The sequence below is a fragment of the Mus musculus genome, chromosome 7 (assembly GCF_000001635.26).
Source record: "Mus musculus strain C57BL/6J chromosome 7, GRCm38.p6 C57BL/6J".
In the NCBI taxonomy this organism is placed as follows: Eukaryota; Metazoa; Chordata; class Mammalia; order Rodentia; family Muridae; genus Mus; species Mus musculus.
Window position 1 is genome coordinate 28,808,398 of NC_000073.6, and position 16,372 is coordinate 28,824,769.

The 16,372-nt window shown below is 50.6% G+C and overlaps 1 protein-coding gene across 8 annotated transcripts; it reads left to right on the plus strand.

Annotated features, from left to right (window-relative positions):
• Window positions 1-148: 148 nt before the first annotated feature.
• Hnrnpl (heterogeneous nuclear ribonucleoprotein L) lies at window positions 149-13,871 on the plus strand. Of its 8 annotated transcripts, XR_003946391.1 has the most exons (15): window positions 149-462; window positions 2,275-2,771; window positions 4,882-5,000; window positions 5,457-5,694; window positions 5,805-5,890; window positions 6,702-6,798; window positions 6,883-6,955; window positions 8,938-9,007; window positions 10,064-10,135; window positions 10,247-10,527; window positions 11,756-11,877; window positions 12,148-12,349; window positions 12,819-12,876; window positions 12,995-13,090; window positions 13,451-13,871. XR_003946391.1 is itself a non-coding variant. In XM_006539558.3 (14 exons), the coding sequence occupies exons 2-14, from the start codon at window positions 2,514-2,516 to the stop codon at window positions 13,507-13,509; spliced, it is 1,761 nt and encodes a 586-aa protein (XP_006539621.1). In that variant the 5' UTR covers window positions 149-462; window positions 2,275-2,513; the 3' UTR covers window positions 13,510-13,866. The 8 variants fall into 8 exon arrangements, 6 of the variants coding, with proteins under 6 accessions (XP_006539621.1, XP_006539619.1, XP_006539622.1 ...); XR_003946390.1 differs by having other exon boundaries at window positions 8,938-10,135; XM_006539558.3 differs by lacking the exon at window positions 8,938-9,007 and having other exon boundaries at window positions 13,451-13,866.
• The last annotated feature ends 2,501 nt before the right edge of the window (window positions 13,872-16,372 follow it).

Below are 16,372 nucleotides of genomic sequence, written 5' to 3' on the forward strand. Positions count from 1 at the left end.
GTGGGGCATAACCCCTGTGCTTAACCACGGTTCTCTAGCGTTCTCTGATAGGCACACAGACATCACCCAGTATCAGTTTCGACATCAGACACTTAGCAGCTGTGGCATCTTAGGTCCTCGAGCCTGCTTACCCATCTGTACAACAAACATGTCTACATTTATCTTCCAAACACTCGGCAAATGGAGAAAACTGCCACGTAAACCGCAAGCGACTGGAGGACTTATTTTCCTGGCTAGGGTGGAAAGTGGGACAGAGGGTGAGCAAGAATGCGGAGCTCAAACAACACAGCCGCTCAACGTTCTTCCCATTCCGTTCCAGACTCGGTTATCTTCCTCAGTGCCCCCTTTCCCCCAGTGAAAAGAGGTCGTGGTCCCTTTAAGGTCCGCCCCTCCCTCCCCCAAAACTTCCCAGTGTCTGCTCTTTTCGATCCCGGACGGCCGGCCAAGCTCGCCGCCGAGCTGGTAGGGGACAGGGCCAAGGGGTCGGGGAGGGATGTGGGGGCGTGGGGGGACCTGCGGGACGCACGTCGCTGCGCCGGCGGGAGGGCGGGGGACAGGCTGCGGGAGCAGCGGGCACGGGCGTGGGCACCAGTAGCTGCCCCAGGCGTGAGTAGTCTACGAGCCGCTTGCACCGTACAGGGTTTAGCCTAGTGCGGACAGCACGCCCGAATGAGGGGCATACGGGACCCGCGCGGGGGAGGATAGGAGACCTCCCGTTCCCCTCCCCCACTACCGTCTCTGACGTAGACGCGGGACCCCGCCCTTCTGCGGGAGCGCCGCCTCCCCGCCCCCCGTGCGTCACCTGCTACGCCTTGGCGGCGTACCCCATGTTGGGAGGGCCTTCTTTGGAGTGTCTGTGTCCAGTGAAATGGCTGGAGATCCATTTATATCCTCACCAGCCTCCACCGCTTCCAAACTTTTTTAATTAGGAGAATCCCTTTGTATCCCAGGGTAGCCCTGAACTCAAGGCAATCCTGCCTCCAGAGCGCTGCATTACAGGCTTGCAACCACTACGCCATGCTTAAAACTTATCCCAACACCCGGGGTTCTGTTCTCTGAGCCTTTACTCACATTTCAAACTTAGTACCAAGCGGATATCCGCTTTGGGAATGACCTGGTGGAAAGGTGTCACAGCACGTTTTGAAGCGGCCTGTGAGTCTTACACCGTCTCAAGACGTGTGTGTGTGTGTGTGTGTGTGTGTGCGCGCGCGCGCGTGCGTGTGGTGGGGGTGGGGGTAGATACGCGCCTTGTCTGTGCTAGGCAAGCGTTCCATTGCTGAGCTACATCCCAGAGTCTTCTTGACTCCCTAGTTTCCCCATAAAGCCTCTGGACGGGTCTGTGGTCGGGATCCGGATCCTCCGTCAGTACGTTCCCTGTCTGCTTGCTCCCCGGCGGGCACTTGTCGGCGTTGCAGCTCTCGGGCTTCGCAGGACCCTGGGAGGAGACAATCGCTTCAGAGCAGTCTCCAAGTAGCGAGTCTAAGCCACAGAGCACTCTGGAGGACGCAGGGTGCTCAGTTGCCAAGTGCGAACCGAGTTGAACTATAAAGATCTACCACCATGACTGAATTTAGAGTGAAATGACGGTGCCTGCCAGGGTCCAAAGTCACATGGCAATCAATGAGTGTTTTATTAGTGAGAAGTGCTCAGATTTGAAGGTTCTTTTAAAAATAATAACCTCCAGCTTAGGATAGGGTAGAGGTGAAGTAAACGTTCTAATGGGTTATAGCTGCTGCAAATTGTTGTCTTGCTCTAGACTTCCGGAGCTTGCAAACAACAGACGCGCGAAAGACCGTTCGGGTACTCGAGTAGTTGTATCCCTTAAAGTCACCTCTTCTATTGAAGCCCCCCCCCCCCCCCAAAAGTACAGGAGCGCATGCGCTCTCTCGGGACCGGTTCCTAGATTGCGCCACAGAGAGCCTACGGGCTCTCCTTTTTCACCAATCAGAAGCTATCAGTCGTCCTATACCATCTGGCAATAGGGCATTCTTTCCACTCTTCATTGACCAATCGAGTGTTGACGTACGAGACGGGCACCTGGGGGAACAATTGTAGGAACACAGAAGGGAAGGCCTTTCTTGTATCCCAGCGGAGTGGCGCGGGAAGATGGTCGTTGTGACTGGGAAACGCAAGGATTTCAGAGTGACCGATTAGCTAGGAAACCAATGAGAGCGGGAAGGAGGCGGAGCTTCGGAGGCCCACTTCCATTTACTGTTTGTGGGAAGGCGGAGCGATCCCAAAAATCTGGCCTATTAAATCAGAGTTTATTTTAAGGAGGTGGGGCCTGGCGGAATGACTGGCAAGAAGCGTTCACCTATAAGGAGTGCGATTGGCGAACAGAGGCGGTCTTTCCAATAGAACGGCATGCGTCCTATCCAATAGAAATGAACCGTGAGGAAACTTCCCCTCCCCCCAAGATAGGGCCAGTGGCTCCCCCTATCGGGTGGGGGCGGCGAGTGACGGGCGTGTCCCTCCCCCAATGAGAGGCGGGGGGAGGCGGGTTCTGCGCCGCCATGTCGCGGAGGCTGCTGCCCCGGGCGGAGAAGCGGCGTCGGCGGCTCGAGCAGAGGCAGCAGCCGGACGAGCAGCTGAGGCGGGCGGGAGCGATGGTGAAGATGGCGGCTGCGGGCGGCGGAGGTGGCGGTGGTCGCTATTACGGCGGCGGCAACGAGGGAGGCCGAGCCCCTAAACGGCTGAAGACTGAAAACGCCGGCGACCAGCACGGAGGCGGCGGCGGCGGAGGCTCCGGGGCGGCGGGCGGCGGCGGCGGGGTGAGGCTGGGGCTTTAGACTCCCGGAAGGAAGGGGAAATTTCGTACTTTAAAAAGCTATTTATTTTTCACAGGGGGGAAAAATCTCTGCGCAGGCGCTGCAGCCCTCGCGCTTTTTTGGTGGGTGGGGGAGGGGCAGGCGTTGGGCAAACGGCGGGGTTTGCGCGAGGACAGGCGCTTGCGCGTGCGCACAATCCGAAGCGGGGCTTGAGGGGGCGGAGGAAGCGGCTGGCTCTGCAGGCACCGCACTGCGCAGGCGCCGCGGGCCGGCATGTGGGGGGCCTAGGCACGCGGTCGGGCCGTTTTTTTTTTTTCTCCTCACTTCTTTATCTTTTTTTTTTTCCTCTTCTTTCCGTGTCCCTATGCGCAAGCGCGTTTCTACAACCACAGCCAGCGAGCGGGAAGCGGGTGGGCGGTGGCCTGACCGAGTCGCCCCGTCGCAGTTTTAATCATGGTCGTTTCCATATAGAAGTTCACTTGATGAAATTATAAAATTATAATGCCCAGATTAAACTGTTTAACTTCTTTTACTGTGTGCATTGAAAAACGGAAGACGATTTGTGAAAGGCAGATTTAACTTTGGGAATTGAGCCAAGCTTAGAAATTATCACTCGATTTGCTTAGGGCTCCAGGATTGGGGCATTTATAAACTAAACTGTATTATGGTCCTGTGGCTATGCATAGAGTCTTTCAGCCTATTTAGTCTTCTGAAGGTCACAATTATGGTGTCTGGGTTAGGATGCAGTTTGCATTCCTTTTAAAAGTTTATTATTAAAGTCCTTCCGGTGGGCACGGAGTCACAGGCCTTTAATCTCTTTGGTTTGAGGCCAGCCTCTTATGCATAGTTAATTCCAGGACAGACAAGGCTGTGAGACTTATCAAAAAGCCAAACAAACAGTGCCCTCTTGATGAGGCTGCTGCTCATGCATTTATCAGCTTCTCCCTGTTGTTACAGTGTTAGGTTTCTCAAGGATTTGGAAGACATTTTAGTTGAGTCTGGTAAGTTAACTGCCAAGCTAGACAACGGGAGCCCATGAGGTGGAAGGAGAGAACAGACTCCAAAAGGTTGTTCTCCGAACATCTCATGGGCTGTGTGGTGAGCCTTACCCCCACCCTAATCATTTAAGGTGAGAGGTACCTCACATTCGGTGTTGGTCCTCTGAGATGGGGACTTTTATGGACTCCCTTTACAAAGCAGGAAAGACACTGGGTAAATTAGGTTGAGTCTCACCAGTGACAAACAGAAGTAAGATTAGAACTCAAGGTTGTGGAAGGCAAACCTCAACTGGAAATGGCTGGGAAGGGTGTGCCTTGTGTGGTTCACTAAGAACCCACTAATATGCATAGGTTTCTGCCCAGTAGTGTTCGGGGCATGGGCCACAGTCTAGAGAGATGGAGGAGGACGTTCTCTCCAGAGCTCTAGAAACTGCCTGTGTGTGATTGTGTGAGTGGAGGAGCTGTGGAAAATGTTACAGGTTGGGATAGCAGTTCGGGGTGGAAGACCTTGGCCTAGACAGTATAAGACAGGCAGGGCGTATTGTCCTGGAAGCCTTGTGTCCCTAAGCACTTGGTCTTTTGCCCAGACCAGACCTGAAGGTGACTTGTGGTCACAGTCTTCTTAATCAAGTGACCAAAGCTTGCCCAGCCAGAGAAAACACAAAGAAGCTAGAACACATGCAGAGTGTGGTTTTTGTTGTTGTTTTTCAAGACAGGGTTTCTCTGTGTAGCCCTGGCTGTCCTGGAACTCTGTAGACCAGGCTGGCTTTGAACTAAGAAATCTGTCTGCTTCTGCCTCCCAAGTGCTCTGGGATTAAAGGAGTGTGCCACACTACCCATTGTAGAGTGTGTTAAGACTAGCAGGCAGCTGTTGGAGCTCTTCTTGTGGGTGTGGTCCCTTTCTAAGTCACTCTTCCTGTTGTACTTTGATTCAGAGATGAATTCCAGAAAGAGTATCAGATATGAGACCGGATCTTTCTACATTTAGCCTTCCTTAGAAGCTAGGCTTATCACTAAGCCTCTAGGGGGCAGATGGCCACCCACTCAAGGCTTTTGGTGATCGCGTGGCAGTACATTGGGGTCCCTCTTTTCACTGTGTGACCTTACTTTTTCAGGAGAACTACGATGACCCCCACAAAACCCCTGCCTCCCCAGTTGTTCACATCAGGGGCCTGATTGACGGAGTAGTGGAAGCTGACCTTGTGGAAGCCCTGCAAGAATTTGGACCCATCAGGTACTTCTTGATGCTGGGTTAGAGCTCCTTAGCATCCCTGAGTGTCACTGCTGTCTGGTTCTGAGCAGTGCTGGTCCCAGGGTCTGTGGCTGTATCCTGTGACTTGTCCTCAGAGAGTTCACTCTTGCCGTGTTTCAAGTTTTAGTTCCTTCTTCCCCCATCTCTTCCCCACCCCTGGGGATCTAGTCAGACCTCTTTATTCTCCTAGTGACTTCTTACTGTTTGACCAGACCAGTTGCTTGCTGGTCTAGATTCCTTCTTCCACAAAGTTGCCCAGGCAATGATTGATTAGCACTGTGATCTGCTCAGCCTGGCAGTCTGTTCTGATTTAGGAGAGGGGCCAGGAGGGTAACTGGCTTAGAGTGTTGGGGGTCAGGGTTGAGAAGAGCAAGAATCATTTCACAAAGTTGTCTGGTTCCCCTCCCAAGAGCACTGAAGCCTGCCTTCTCTCTGCAGCTATGTGGTGGTGATGCCAAAGAAGAGGCAGGCACTGGTAGAGTTTGAAGACGTGCTGGGGGCTTGTAATGCCGTAAACTACGCTGCAGACAACCAGATCTACATTGCCGGTCACCCTGCATTTGTCAATTATTCTACCAGCCAGAAGATCTCTCGCCCGGGCGACTCTGATGACTCCCGGAGCGTAAACAGCGTGCTTCTGTTTACCATCCTAAACCCCATCTACTCCATAACCACGGTGTGTGTGAAGGGAAGGCGCTCCCACCTCTTCTTTCCCCTCTTGCCCGACTCCATCATCCCCAGCCAGCCAGGCCCCTTCCTTATCTTGCCTGTTTTTATCTCTTCTAGGATGTTCTTTACACCATCTGTAACCCTTGTGGCCCTGTCCAGAGAATTGTCATTTTCCGGAAGAACGGAGTTCAGGCTATGGTGGAATATCCTTTTCTGGGAAACTGGTGTTTGTTTCTCAGAGTTTAGCATAGAGAATGTAAAAGACCAGGCTATGAGGCTTATAGAAACAGCTGATCAGGGTATGTTCTAATGAGATACTATTTTGTTTAGGAGTGTGTGCACCCCTTGTGAGAGTTGGGCCCAGTGCTTCCTTCATGCAGCTGTGCAAGTGAGACAGCTCAGCTCTATCCACCGTCCTCTTCCTTCTTTGAGGTGGATGGGTCCATTCTGTTAGAGAGGAACTTAGATAAGGAGCAGAAATCAAGCCGGGCAGTGGTGGCGCATGCCTTTAATCCCAGCACTTGGGAGGCAGAGGCAGTCCTCTTTTTTGAGTTCTGAGTTTGAGGCCAGCCTGGTCTACAGAGTGCCTGGACAGCCAGGGCTACACAAACCCTGTCTTGAAAAAAAAAGAAAAATCAGAAGACTCCAGAATGACAGGAAAGGGGGAGAGGTTTTTGTTTTGATAAAGATGGCTTGCCTAGTGTCTCCTTGGCCAAGTTGCAGTAAGAAGCCATTTTTTTTTTTTTTTTTTTTTTTTTTTAAAGAAGCCACTTTTTAAAGCAGGCAGGGTATAGATTGCAGATATAATGGGATGGCATGAGATAGTGTGTTGCTGCCATCTCTGTTGAGGCTGGGATAAGGGTGCAGACCACAGTGAACCCTAGCCAATGACTGCTTCCTGAGTACAGTCCCCGGTGTGTCCATAGCTTTTACCCGAGGCTGTATGTGGTACTGAGGCTGAGTCTAGTAATCCTTTCCCAAGCTCCACAGTTCTGCTTCCTTAAGTCTTCTCACGTTTGATTCTGTGCAAAGTGCCCAGCGCGCCAAGGCCTCACTCAATGGGGCTGACATCTATTCCGGCTGTTGTACTCTGAAAATTGAGTACGCAAAGGTAGGTCTGGGGAGTGACTGCCCTGTGTTGGGTACCTGGTGAGATGAGGCACGGCCGGCTTCAGACTCTGTCTCGTCTTCACAGCCTACGCGTTTAAATGTATTCAAGAACGATCAAGATACTTGGGACTACACGAACCCCAACCTCAGTGGACAAGGTAATCCTGATGGCTACTTTGTTCTAAATACACCGCCTTCCCTCTTCACTCGACTAGTGTACTTGACAGACCCAGGCTCAGGGTTATGTAATGCCATTGGGCTCCCTGTGGACATGGGAGGGCTAAGGCTGGGGCTTGAGCAGGGTGGGAACAGGGCATCACTGAGGAGGAGGCTGGCAAGAAGAGCAGAAATGGGTAGCAGCTCCAAATGATTTTGCTGCCTTTGTTCTAGAGCCTGGTTAGGGTTGCTGGAATCTCCATTCCCTGGAAGATGAGAAAAAGTCCCTCTCGCTCTCCATTGTCAAAGAGGGACGGAAGTAAGGGTGTCAGCAAGAAGGGGTGAGCTCTGCTAGGGTTTTGAAGCACAGCCTCCAAACCAGTAGACCTTGTAGAGGTCAGACACTTGGGATAAGTTGAGGCAGACATGACTGTTCTCCTTTGTAGAGGGGGCTCAGCATCTCTTCCGGGTCCACATGTGCAACCCCCTTTCTAGTGTTGACAAGAATGGTTTGCCTTTGGTAAGCAAGTGAAAGATTGTCTTTGAAAAACAGCGTCACCCCTGTGAAAATCAGCAAGATTGACAGTCTCTTGGACTGATAACGTCGGACTAGTTCTTGGGATGTGGGAGGAGGCTTGATGGCTGACACTCTTGATGGCAGAGGCTCTGGGAGACCAGAGACTCACCCTACACTTGTAGGTGGGCCTGTCTTGCTTGTTTTGCAGCTAAGAACCAGTGGGCAGGGTGGGCTAGACTCTCCCAAGGACCCTCAGAATTGGCCCTCTGGGCCTGGCTGCTCCCTCCAAAGGTCAGAGGCAAATTATGACCAAATGAATGTACCAGAGCGAGCAATGGCATTACATGACTGCTGACAGAAACATGGCAACCAACCATTTCTTCTCCAAGGAACACAAATAGAAGATGTGCAGGCCGGCAGGGGCTAGTGGCAGGGGCTGCCTGTGTGTGCATTGGCTTTGATGCCTCTCAGCTTGGGCTGATGAGGTGACCTGGAGTGAGGGCGGTGCTTGGCCACCCCCTCCGGAACCACACTTCAGCGGCTCTGCCTCTGCACATTGCGCACCAACACACAGGGCACAAAACCACTAGTTCTTCCTGGAGAACAACATGCAGCCTCCACCACGCTCCCAGAGACAGCCGCAGATTGAGCTCACTACATCAAGAACACCACACCGCGCTCCAAGGAACAGCTACAAGCACAGAGACAGAGGCAGACAGAGACAAAGAAAGAGACGCAACATGGCAGCAGACACTGCTTTTTTACTAAACATAAAAAAAGTCAAAAATCCAAGCAAACTTGAACCCAAGAATGTACACAGAAGTAGGAAACACAGCCCAAGTGCGCCCAGCCAGCCAGCGGTGCTCTTTTCGGAGAACGATTCGATTCATAGACTGAAGTAGATTCCATGAGCCTCCAAGACAATAGGATCCTCCATTCCTCGCCATGCAGGTTTTGTTTTTTTAAGTCCTTTGGTTTGGGGAGGGCCTTCTTTTTTTTCTTTTGTATTTTGATTTTTTTTTTTCCTGCAGTCATCGGCTGCCAACACAGTCTGCACCAACTGGAGATCAGAAATAAAAAATTAAACCACAACAACAAAAAATCAGAAAACAGACCTAAAATCAAAACAGCTCAGAGGCACACAGTTACCTGCTGGTGGGTAACCGGGCACGCAACCAAGGCCACAGCGCGAGCATAGTGGGGCCACTGGCACACTTCATACCAGGAGACACGCACATGGAGCGCTACACAGCCAGAAGCACCGCACTGCAGCACACAGTGTGAGGAGCTGACCACACGGAGGGACACTACCCACCTCATACACCTTTATTTCCACTTTTCTGGTATCTTCTGAGGACAGAACATCTGTGAGCCAATTGTGATTTAATCAGAACATTGACTTTTAAAGAAAATGTAGCGGATGTGTACCGTGACTTGTATTTATGACTGTAAAACCATGTGATGCAGGGTCGCAGTGTATGTTTGATGGGACGCCATCTTTCAGAACTGTGCTAACTCACTGTTGAAGCGTCCAATGGTAAGAGAAAAATACAGATTTGTTTTTTTGTGACAAATGGACATTGTACTCTGTACTTCTGCTGTAAGTAGCCCTTTTCCATCTTTGTAATGACTTGAAAAACTCAAGCAGGGTGGCAGGAAAGGGCAGTGGTTTCAAGCTCTGGGTCTTGGTGCCACCCAGACCTGGGCTGAGGTTCTGGCTCAGCCACTGATTTGCAAGTGTCCTAACTGCTCAGAGAAAGAGTAACTGCTCTAATTTCTTATCTGTAAAGTGGGGCTAAGAAATGAGTACCTACCTCATAGGGTTGTTGTGAGGAACCAAGCTGTGACGTCTGTAAAGTGCTTATCAGTGTCTGCACTTAAGCGCTAAACTAATGGTTAATTACGAACTGCAGCTAGGGTGGGAGGGGGCTCTGCGCCATTGTTGGGTCTGAGATTGTTGGTGCCTTGTTACCTACCTAACTGCTCTTTGAAACTGATTGTGCTCTCGCCCTGCTTGTCAGCTCCTACAGTCCCTCTCCGGCTGGATGGGATGTGGAGGGTGGCTGGGCCCAGGGTTGATAGAGAGAGACCTGGAGTGGAGCCTTGAGCTCCCAGGACATAGAGGCATTGTGGGCTGTTCACCATATTTCTGTCCATCTTGGATTACTTAATTTGGTTATTGCCCTTAATCTTTCTCCCTTCATTGGGAATTACGTCATAAAACTGCTCTTCCCCTTCATACATAATACACCCATGCTATAGTTCCCTAAGCGGCCTAGGAGCTAGGCTGGTCCTGCCTGTTCCCTACTATAAGGCATAACACGGCAGTACAAGGGATCCCAAAATCCTTAGCTGAGGAGGAGAGAGGCTGGTCTGTGCAGACAGGAGGGAGAGTGGATTCCAGCTGTGAGACCTGGGCTTCATGCCCCCATCCTTGCATCTTAGGAAGGAGGCGGAGGCCCCAGCAGCCCTTGTAAGGAAAGAGTTTGTAGCCATGCTCACAGAGCTCTGCGGTCTTGAGACTGGCCTCTGTAGTCAGGAGTCCGGGGATTCTTTCTTGTGTTCTATTCCTAACTCTGTTTTCAATCTACAGGTGACCCTGGCAGTAACCCCAACAAACGCCAGCGGCAGCCCCCTCTCCTGGGAGATCATCCCGCAGAATATGGTGAGGGCAGGGGGTTCCCCTCCGTGGACTCCCGTGGCTCATGTGCCCCTGCCCGTCGTCCGCCGCGAAAATTCTCACCCGTCCTCCCTCTCTTTCCTTCCCACCCCCCAGGAGGGCCCCATGGTGGGTACCACAGCCATTACCATGATGAGGGCTACGGGCCCCCCCCACCTCACTACGAAGGGAGAAGGATGGGCCCACCTGTGGGGGGTCACCGCCGGGGCCCAAGTCGCTATGGCCCCCAGTATGGTCATCCCCCACCCCCTCCCCCACCACCCGACTATGGCCCCCACGCTGACAGCCCTGTGCTCATGGTCTATGGCTTGGATCAATCTAAGATGAACTGTGATCGAGTCTTCAATGTCTTCTGCTTGTATGGCAATGTGGAGAAGGTGAGCTTGCTTTCCTTGAAGAGCTGAAGGAGGCCCTATGTCTCAAATGGAGGGGAGCAGAGGGGAAGGAGCCAGGGAGTGAGGTGCATCCTTTGTAGTGGTGTTTCCTAGAGCACAGCCAGCCTGCTGCTTCATGAGAGCTTCAGTGTTTGCAGTCTGAGTTACCCATGTATCTTAAAAGTATTGAGACTTAGTGTTGAAGAGTGAGTCCTAAGAGTGTAGGTAGTAAAGACTGTAAAGATTGCCTCTGGGTAGCTGCAGGTAATCGGGCAGCTCCAGACCCTTCTGCATTCTCTGCTGGAAAGCTGATTCCACCTGGCTAGTGGTATCTTATAACAAACTAGTATGGTTTCAAGTTCATCCAAGAGTCTGGGCCTGGGCCACCAGATAAGAGTTGATAGTAGGGCTGGTGAGATGGCTCAGTGGGTAAGAGTACCCGACTGCTCTTCCGAAGGTCCAGAGTTCAAATCCCAGCAACCACATGGTGGCTCACAACCATCTGTAACAAGATCTGACTCCCTCTTCTGGTGTGTCTGAAGACAGCTACAGTGTACTTACATATAATAAATAAATAAATCTTTAAAAAAAAAAAAAAAAGAGTTGATAGTAGCCTGGTGTCATGATGCACACCTTAGCACTCTGAAACCTAGGCCACAAAGTGAGACCCTCTTTGAAAAACCACAGTAAAACTGTTTGGAACAGCAGGAGCATTAGTGCACTTTCTGTAGTGGTTTTAGGGTTTTTTACCTGCTGTATTAAAGCAGAAAGGAAGGACGAGTTGAATAACCCTTTATGTGGGAAGCGTGACTTCCCATAGTTGGCCTGGCTTCTTAGAGCCTCTACCAGTATATACTGTGGTCTACTGTATAAAGGTATTTGGGTCTCAGAGGTAGAACACTTAGAAGACCCAAGAGTCTTTCCTCAGCACTTTTATTGATATTGTGATAGAATATCTAACCTGAAGCAGCAAAATGTAGAGAGCTAGCTTCCTCATTCTGCAGAGCTGGCTTCGTGCAGCAGCTCTCCAATGAGAAAGATCCTGCCCGGGCTCCACTGCCCACTTGGCTTGAGCTCAGCGCACGGGCCAGACCTGCTCTGGGTTGGTTCTGGTCCCCTTTCACCTTTGAGGAAATGGACGACTAGAACCAGAGCAGGAGTTAGCTTGTAGCTGTCAGGGGAGAGGACCTGCAACTAGACATGTGTGCTAAATCGCACCTTTCTCCCTAAGGTGAAATTTATGAAAAGCAAGCCGGGGGCCGCCATGGTGGAAATGGCTGATGGCTATGCTGTGGACCGAGCCATTACTCACCTCAACAACAACTTCATGTTTGGGCAGAAGATGAATGTCTGGTGGGTACTGTCATCAGAAAAGATGGACAGAGGTGTGATTTCAGTTGTGATTGAGATCAGGGTGCTGACATAGGCAGGAATGGGGGTGGGGATAGGAGCCATGCTCCTCTTCCTCTGAAGCCTTGGGAGAAAGGAGGTTAGCTTGAGTGCAGCAGTGTGTGTTAAAAGCACTCAGCAGTATCAGATAGGCGTGAGGCCAGCTGAGCCTCTGGCTGACCCTAGAGGACAGACAATTCAGCATAGAACAAAGACTTCCTTTCTTCCTCTCAGTGTCTCCAAGCAACCAGCCATTATGCCTGGTCAGTCATACGGGCTAGAAGATGGATCCTGCAGCTATAAAGACTTCAGCGAGTCAAGGAACAATCGGTTCTCCACTCCAGAGCAGGCAGCTAAGAACCGCATCCAGCACCCTAGCAATGTACTGCACTTCTTCAATGCTCCCCTCGAGGTGACTGAGGAGAACTTCTTTGAGGTGGGTGTTGTGAAACCGATCTGTCATGACATTGGCTTCAGTTGGGCTCATTTGGGACACAGCAAAAGAAAGGGAGGGGGCAGATTCTTCTCGTCTTGGCTGTGGTTAGAGCGAGCAGAGGCATAGAGTGTGTCCTGGTGTAGAGCTCTGCACACTGCTTTCACATCTTGGCCAGGCAGTCATGATTGTGGGGTTGCCACAAAGGTGATGCTTTGGAACCTGGGCAGAGACAGCAAGAGGGGCCCATGGGTGTTGGCCAGCAATTCAGCAACACCTATCTGCTGTCATACTGTGGGTGGCCAGAGTTGTGGTTTGAGGAACAGTCTCTCTTCTTGTGCTGCCTCATGGAGGTGTTTCTGTGAGTCCCAGGCTGGTGGGGTACAGTCCACACAAGACCACAGTTGTCTGGTCTGCTTTAAGTCTTCCATATGGTTTCTGAATTCTCTTACTCGTTACTCTCTTGCACCAGATCTGCGATGAACTGGGAGTGAAGCGGCCAACCTCTGTCAAAGTATTTTCAGGCAAAAGTGAGTCAGACACCACTTCCCTCCCCGACCCCACTGCAGCTGTGGGTGGTGGTTGCTGGGAGGAGACTAACCTTGTGTGGCCCTGCCTAACCCCTCTGCTGTCTCCTGTTTGATTCAGGCGAGCGGAGCTCCTCTGGGCTGCTGGAGTGGGACTCGAAGAGCGATGCCCTGGAGACCTTGGGCTTCCTGAACCATTACCAGATGAAAAACCCAAGTGAGTGTCTGTGTGTCCTGCAGAATCTCCCTAGTGGCTTGATGGCTTGTCTGGCTACATGCCAGAGCCATCTTTCTACCCTCAAGATAGGACCCTAGAGATTGCCTTTGTCGCAGACACAGGCAGATGGGACTTGGTCACCAGGAGAGCAGTCTGATGACATCCTCCTGGGAGGCCAGCCAGGCTGCCGGGTTCCACCCACCTGATAGCTTGGGAGTTGCTCTAGCTTACCGTGGGTGGTGATGAGTTAGATCCTGGTAATTGACCTGCAGAGGAGGGCGTGTGGGTGCAGATTGAGATGACTGGTCCGGGAGCTCCAGAGGGTTCCAGCCTGACTGACATCTGTCCTCTTGTTTCCAGATGGCCCGTACCCATACACTCTGAAGTTGTGCTTCTCCACTGCACAGCACGCCTCCTAATTGGATGCTGGGAAGGAAGACTCCATCCGAGCAGGAAAATGTTCCTTTCCTTTATGCTGTTGGTTTGTTTGGTTTTTTTTTTTTTTTTCTTGTTTTTTTTTTTCTTTTTGGTTTTGTTTTGATTTATTTTTGCAGTTTTTTCCTTTTAAATGCTAGGTCAGTAGAGGCTTAACCACAACAGAAATGCTGGAACTCTGGAGGGGGGGAGGGGAACTGGTATCTCCCAAGATTAACCTTCACTTTTTAAAATGACTGTATGTGTGATTTTTTTTTTTTCCTGTTCATACATTTGTGCTGCCCATGTATCTTGGCACATTTCAATAAAATTGTTTGGAAAATAAAACTATTTGCTGGGGCTCCAAGGGTGGGTTGTCTGCTTTCCTCTCTCCCACTTAGCATTCCAAAGAGTGGTGGGCCCAGCCTTAATAAGGGCAGGATGAGCAATGAGCAGGAATTAGAGACCAGTGCATTCTTGAAGGACACTGCCCAAGCTAGGTCAGGTTCTACTAGTGATTGAAAGGTGGGGATAGTTAACCCTGTTCTTCAGGTAGTCCTGGCCTTACGTGTATCATATCAAATGCACAAGCTCATGCGAGTACATGGATACGGTTACACTCTGGACTGGCAGTGGCGATGCACACCTTTAATCCCTGCACTGAGGCAGAAATGGGCAGGGCTGAGGTCCAGGACAGCCAGGCATACACAGAGAAAACCTTTTTGTCTTGAAAACAGTGGAGTTGGAGCACAATTGTGCTGTCCTGTAGTCCAAGTGCTTAGCTCTCTGGAGTAGGAGTAGAGCTTGAGGCTGATCTCTGCAGCTTGGTACACCACCGCCTGGCAAGATGGTTGCCAAGCTACAGGATTCAAAAGTGGCTTGGTGGGACCTGCTGAGTGTGTGTGTGTGTGTGTGTGTGTGTGTATGTATGTGTATGTGTGTGAACACTGTTATGGGATCTGATGCCCTCTTCTGCCATGCAGGGGCACATGGAAATTAGAGTACTCAAGTTAAAAGTCTAAAAATAAGGTAGTTCTGATGCTGTTCTGACATGACAACTGGACCTTGGTCTGTGTACAGAGATGATTGTGCGTTGTGGTTTACTGGCCCTGAAAGTCATTTCTGGGTCTCGCTAACTCACTGATCCTGAGGCAGAGTTTACAAGTGGGGTTGAAGGATGCAAACTGTTAAGTCCGTGGTGGATAGTCCTGGGATTTAGATGGAAACCTCCGGAGATGGCTTCAGTAGAAACAAGGCCTAGGAGGAACACAGGTTAAAAACTGATGTCCTGGAGAGTGGGAGCAGGCCACACTAGTGACAGTGGTGGCAACGTCCTGGAGAGCCAGACTGGCGTTTCAGCATCTGGAGTCACAGTATCACATGGAAAGTACTAACTGCACCCTAGTTTGCTGTAAAACAATCGGGGAGATTCAAAGAGTTTTATCTACTATCCAGTTCATTTTCTGTTGGCAATTAGACCTGTAAATGTATAAACACTCCACGTGTATCATCCACAATTACTTTTTTATACCAGTTAAATGATGCACATTACTGAATGAGATGACATGACCACTCCAAGCTACGGTTGAGGTTTTGAAGATAGAAGTGGGTACAGCCAGAGGCATCTGGAAGGGTCCAGAGCAGGGAAAGAAGGTAGTAGACTGAACATGCCCAGTAGGGAGTCACAAAAGGGGTTGGACCAAGAGGAGAGAGGGCAAAGAGCAAACATGGCCAAAGTGGCTGAGTTAGATGGGAATGAAGCTGGAAGGGACGCCCAGGAGCTTGAGTTTAGGGTAGGGGGCAGGGTGAGCAGAGTGGAGCCACAGGGGTGTAGACTGAGCCTGCAGGTGCTTTGGTTTGCCAAGAGCACCACAGCCATTTGTTCCAGGGTTTCTTTTTGTTGATAAGAGGCAACAACTTCCTAATTTCTTAGCTGAAACTAGGGTGTCCTTTCTGCTCACATTTTAGTATCTGCATAGGATTTTCCAACAAAAGGAGGATAAAACATTACTCCTGGTAGTTGCTACATCTGTCCCTTGTGTGGGTGGGGTGGGGTGGGGACTGCCTACCTCAGCTGTAAGTCTGGGTAGCAGACATCCCCTACTGTCCCACTGGCCCAGAGACATCTGTTCACCCTCTTGGCAAACATCTCCCTAAGGAGCACACTTAGACGGTATTTTATGCTCTTGGGTAATACTTTCTCAGGCTTTTTTTTTTTTTTTTTTTTGGTATGTCTGTTTTGAAAATATAGCCTTTGCCAGGTGGTAGTGGTAGCACATGCCTTGAATACCAGCACTGGGGAGGTAGAAGGTGACAGATCTCTATAAATTCGAGGCCAGCCTGGTTCACAGAGTTCCATGATAGCCAGAGCTACACAGAAATTGTCTAGAAACAAACAGCATATTATTATATTTATTTAGACAGGGTCTCTATAGTAATGGAACTTGCTATGTAGAAGAGGCTTGTCTTGAACTCGCAGAGATCTGCCACCTGCCCCTGTCTCTGTCTCTGTCTTTTTGGTTTTTCGAGACAGGGTTTCTCTGTGTAGCCCTGGCTGTCCTGGAACTCACTTTGTAGACCAGGCTGTCCTGGAACTCAGAAATCCGCCTGCCTCTGCCTCCCCAGTGCTGGGAGTAAAGGCATGCGCCACCCTGCCCGGATTTTTTCCCTTTTTTTTTTTTTTTTTTTTTTTTCTTTCCCTGCCCCTGTCTCTTGAGTGCTAGGATTGAAGGTATGAGGCACCACATTGAACTTCCTTGGGTTCTTTTCAGAGTCTTTGTTGCGGGGGCTGGGTGTAGGATGATCCCTTCTCAGGAGGCAAAAGGTGGAGGATACTTGAAGTTACAGGCAAGCCTGGGGTTTTATATA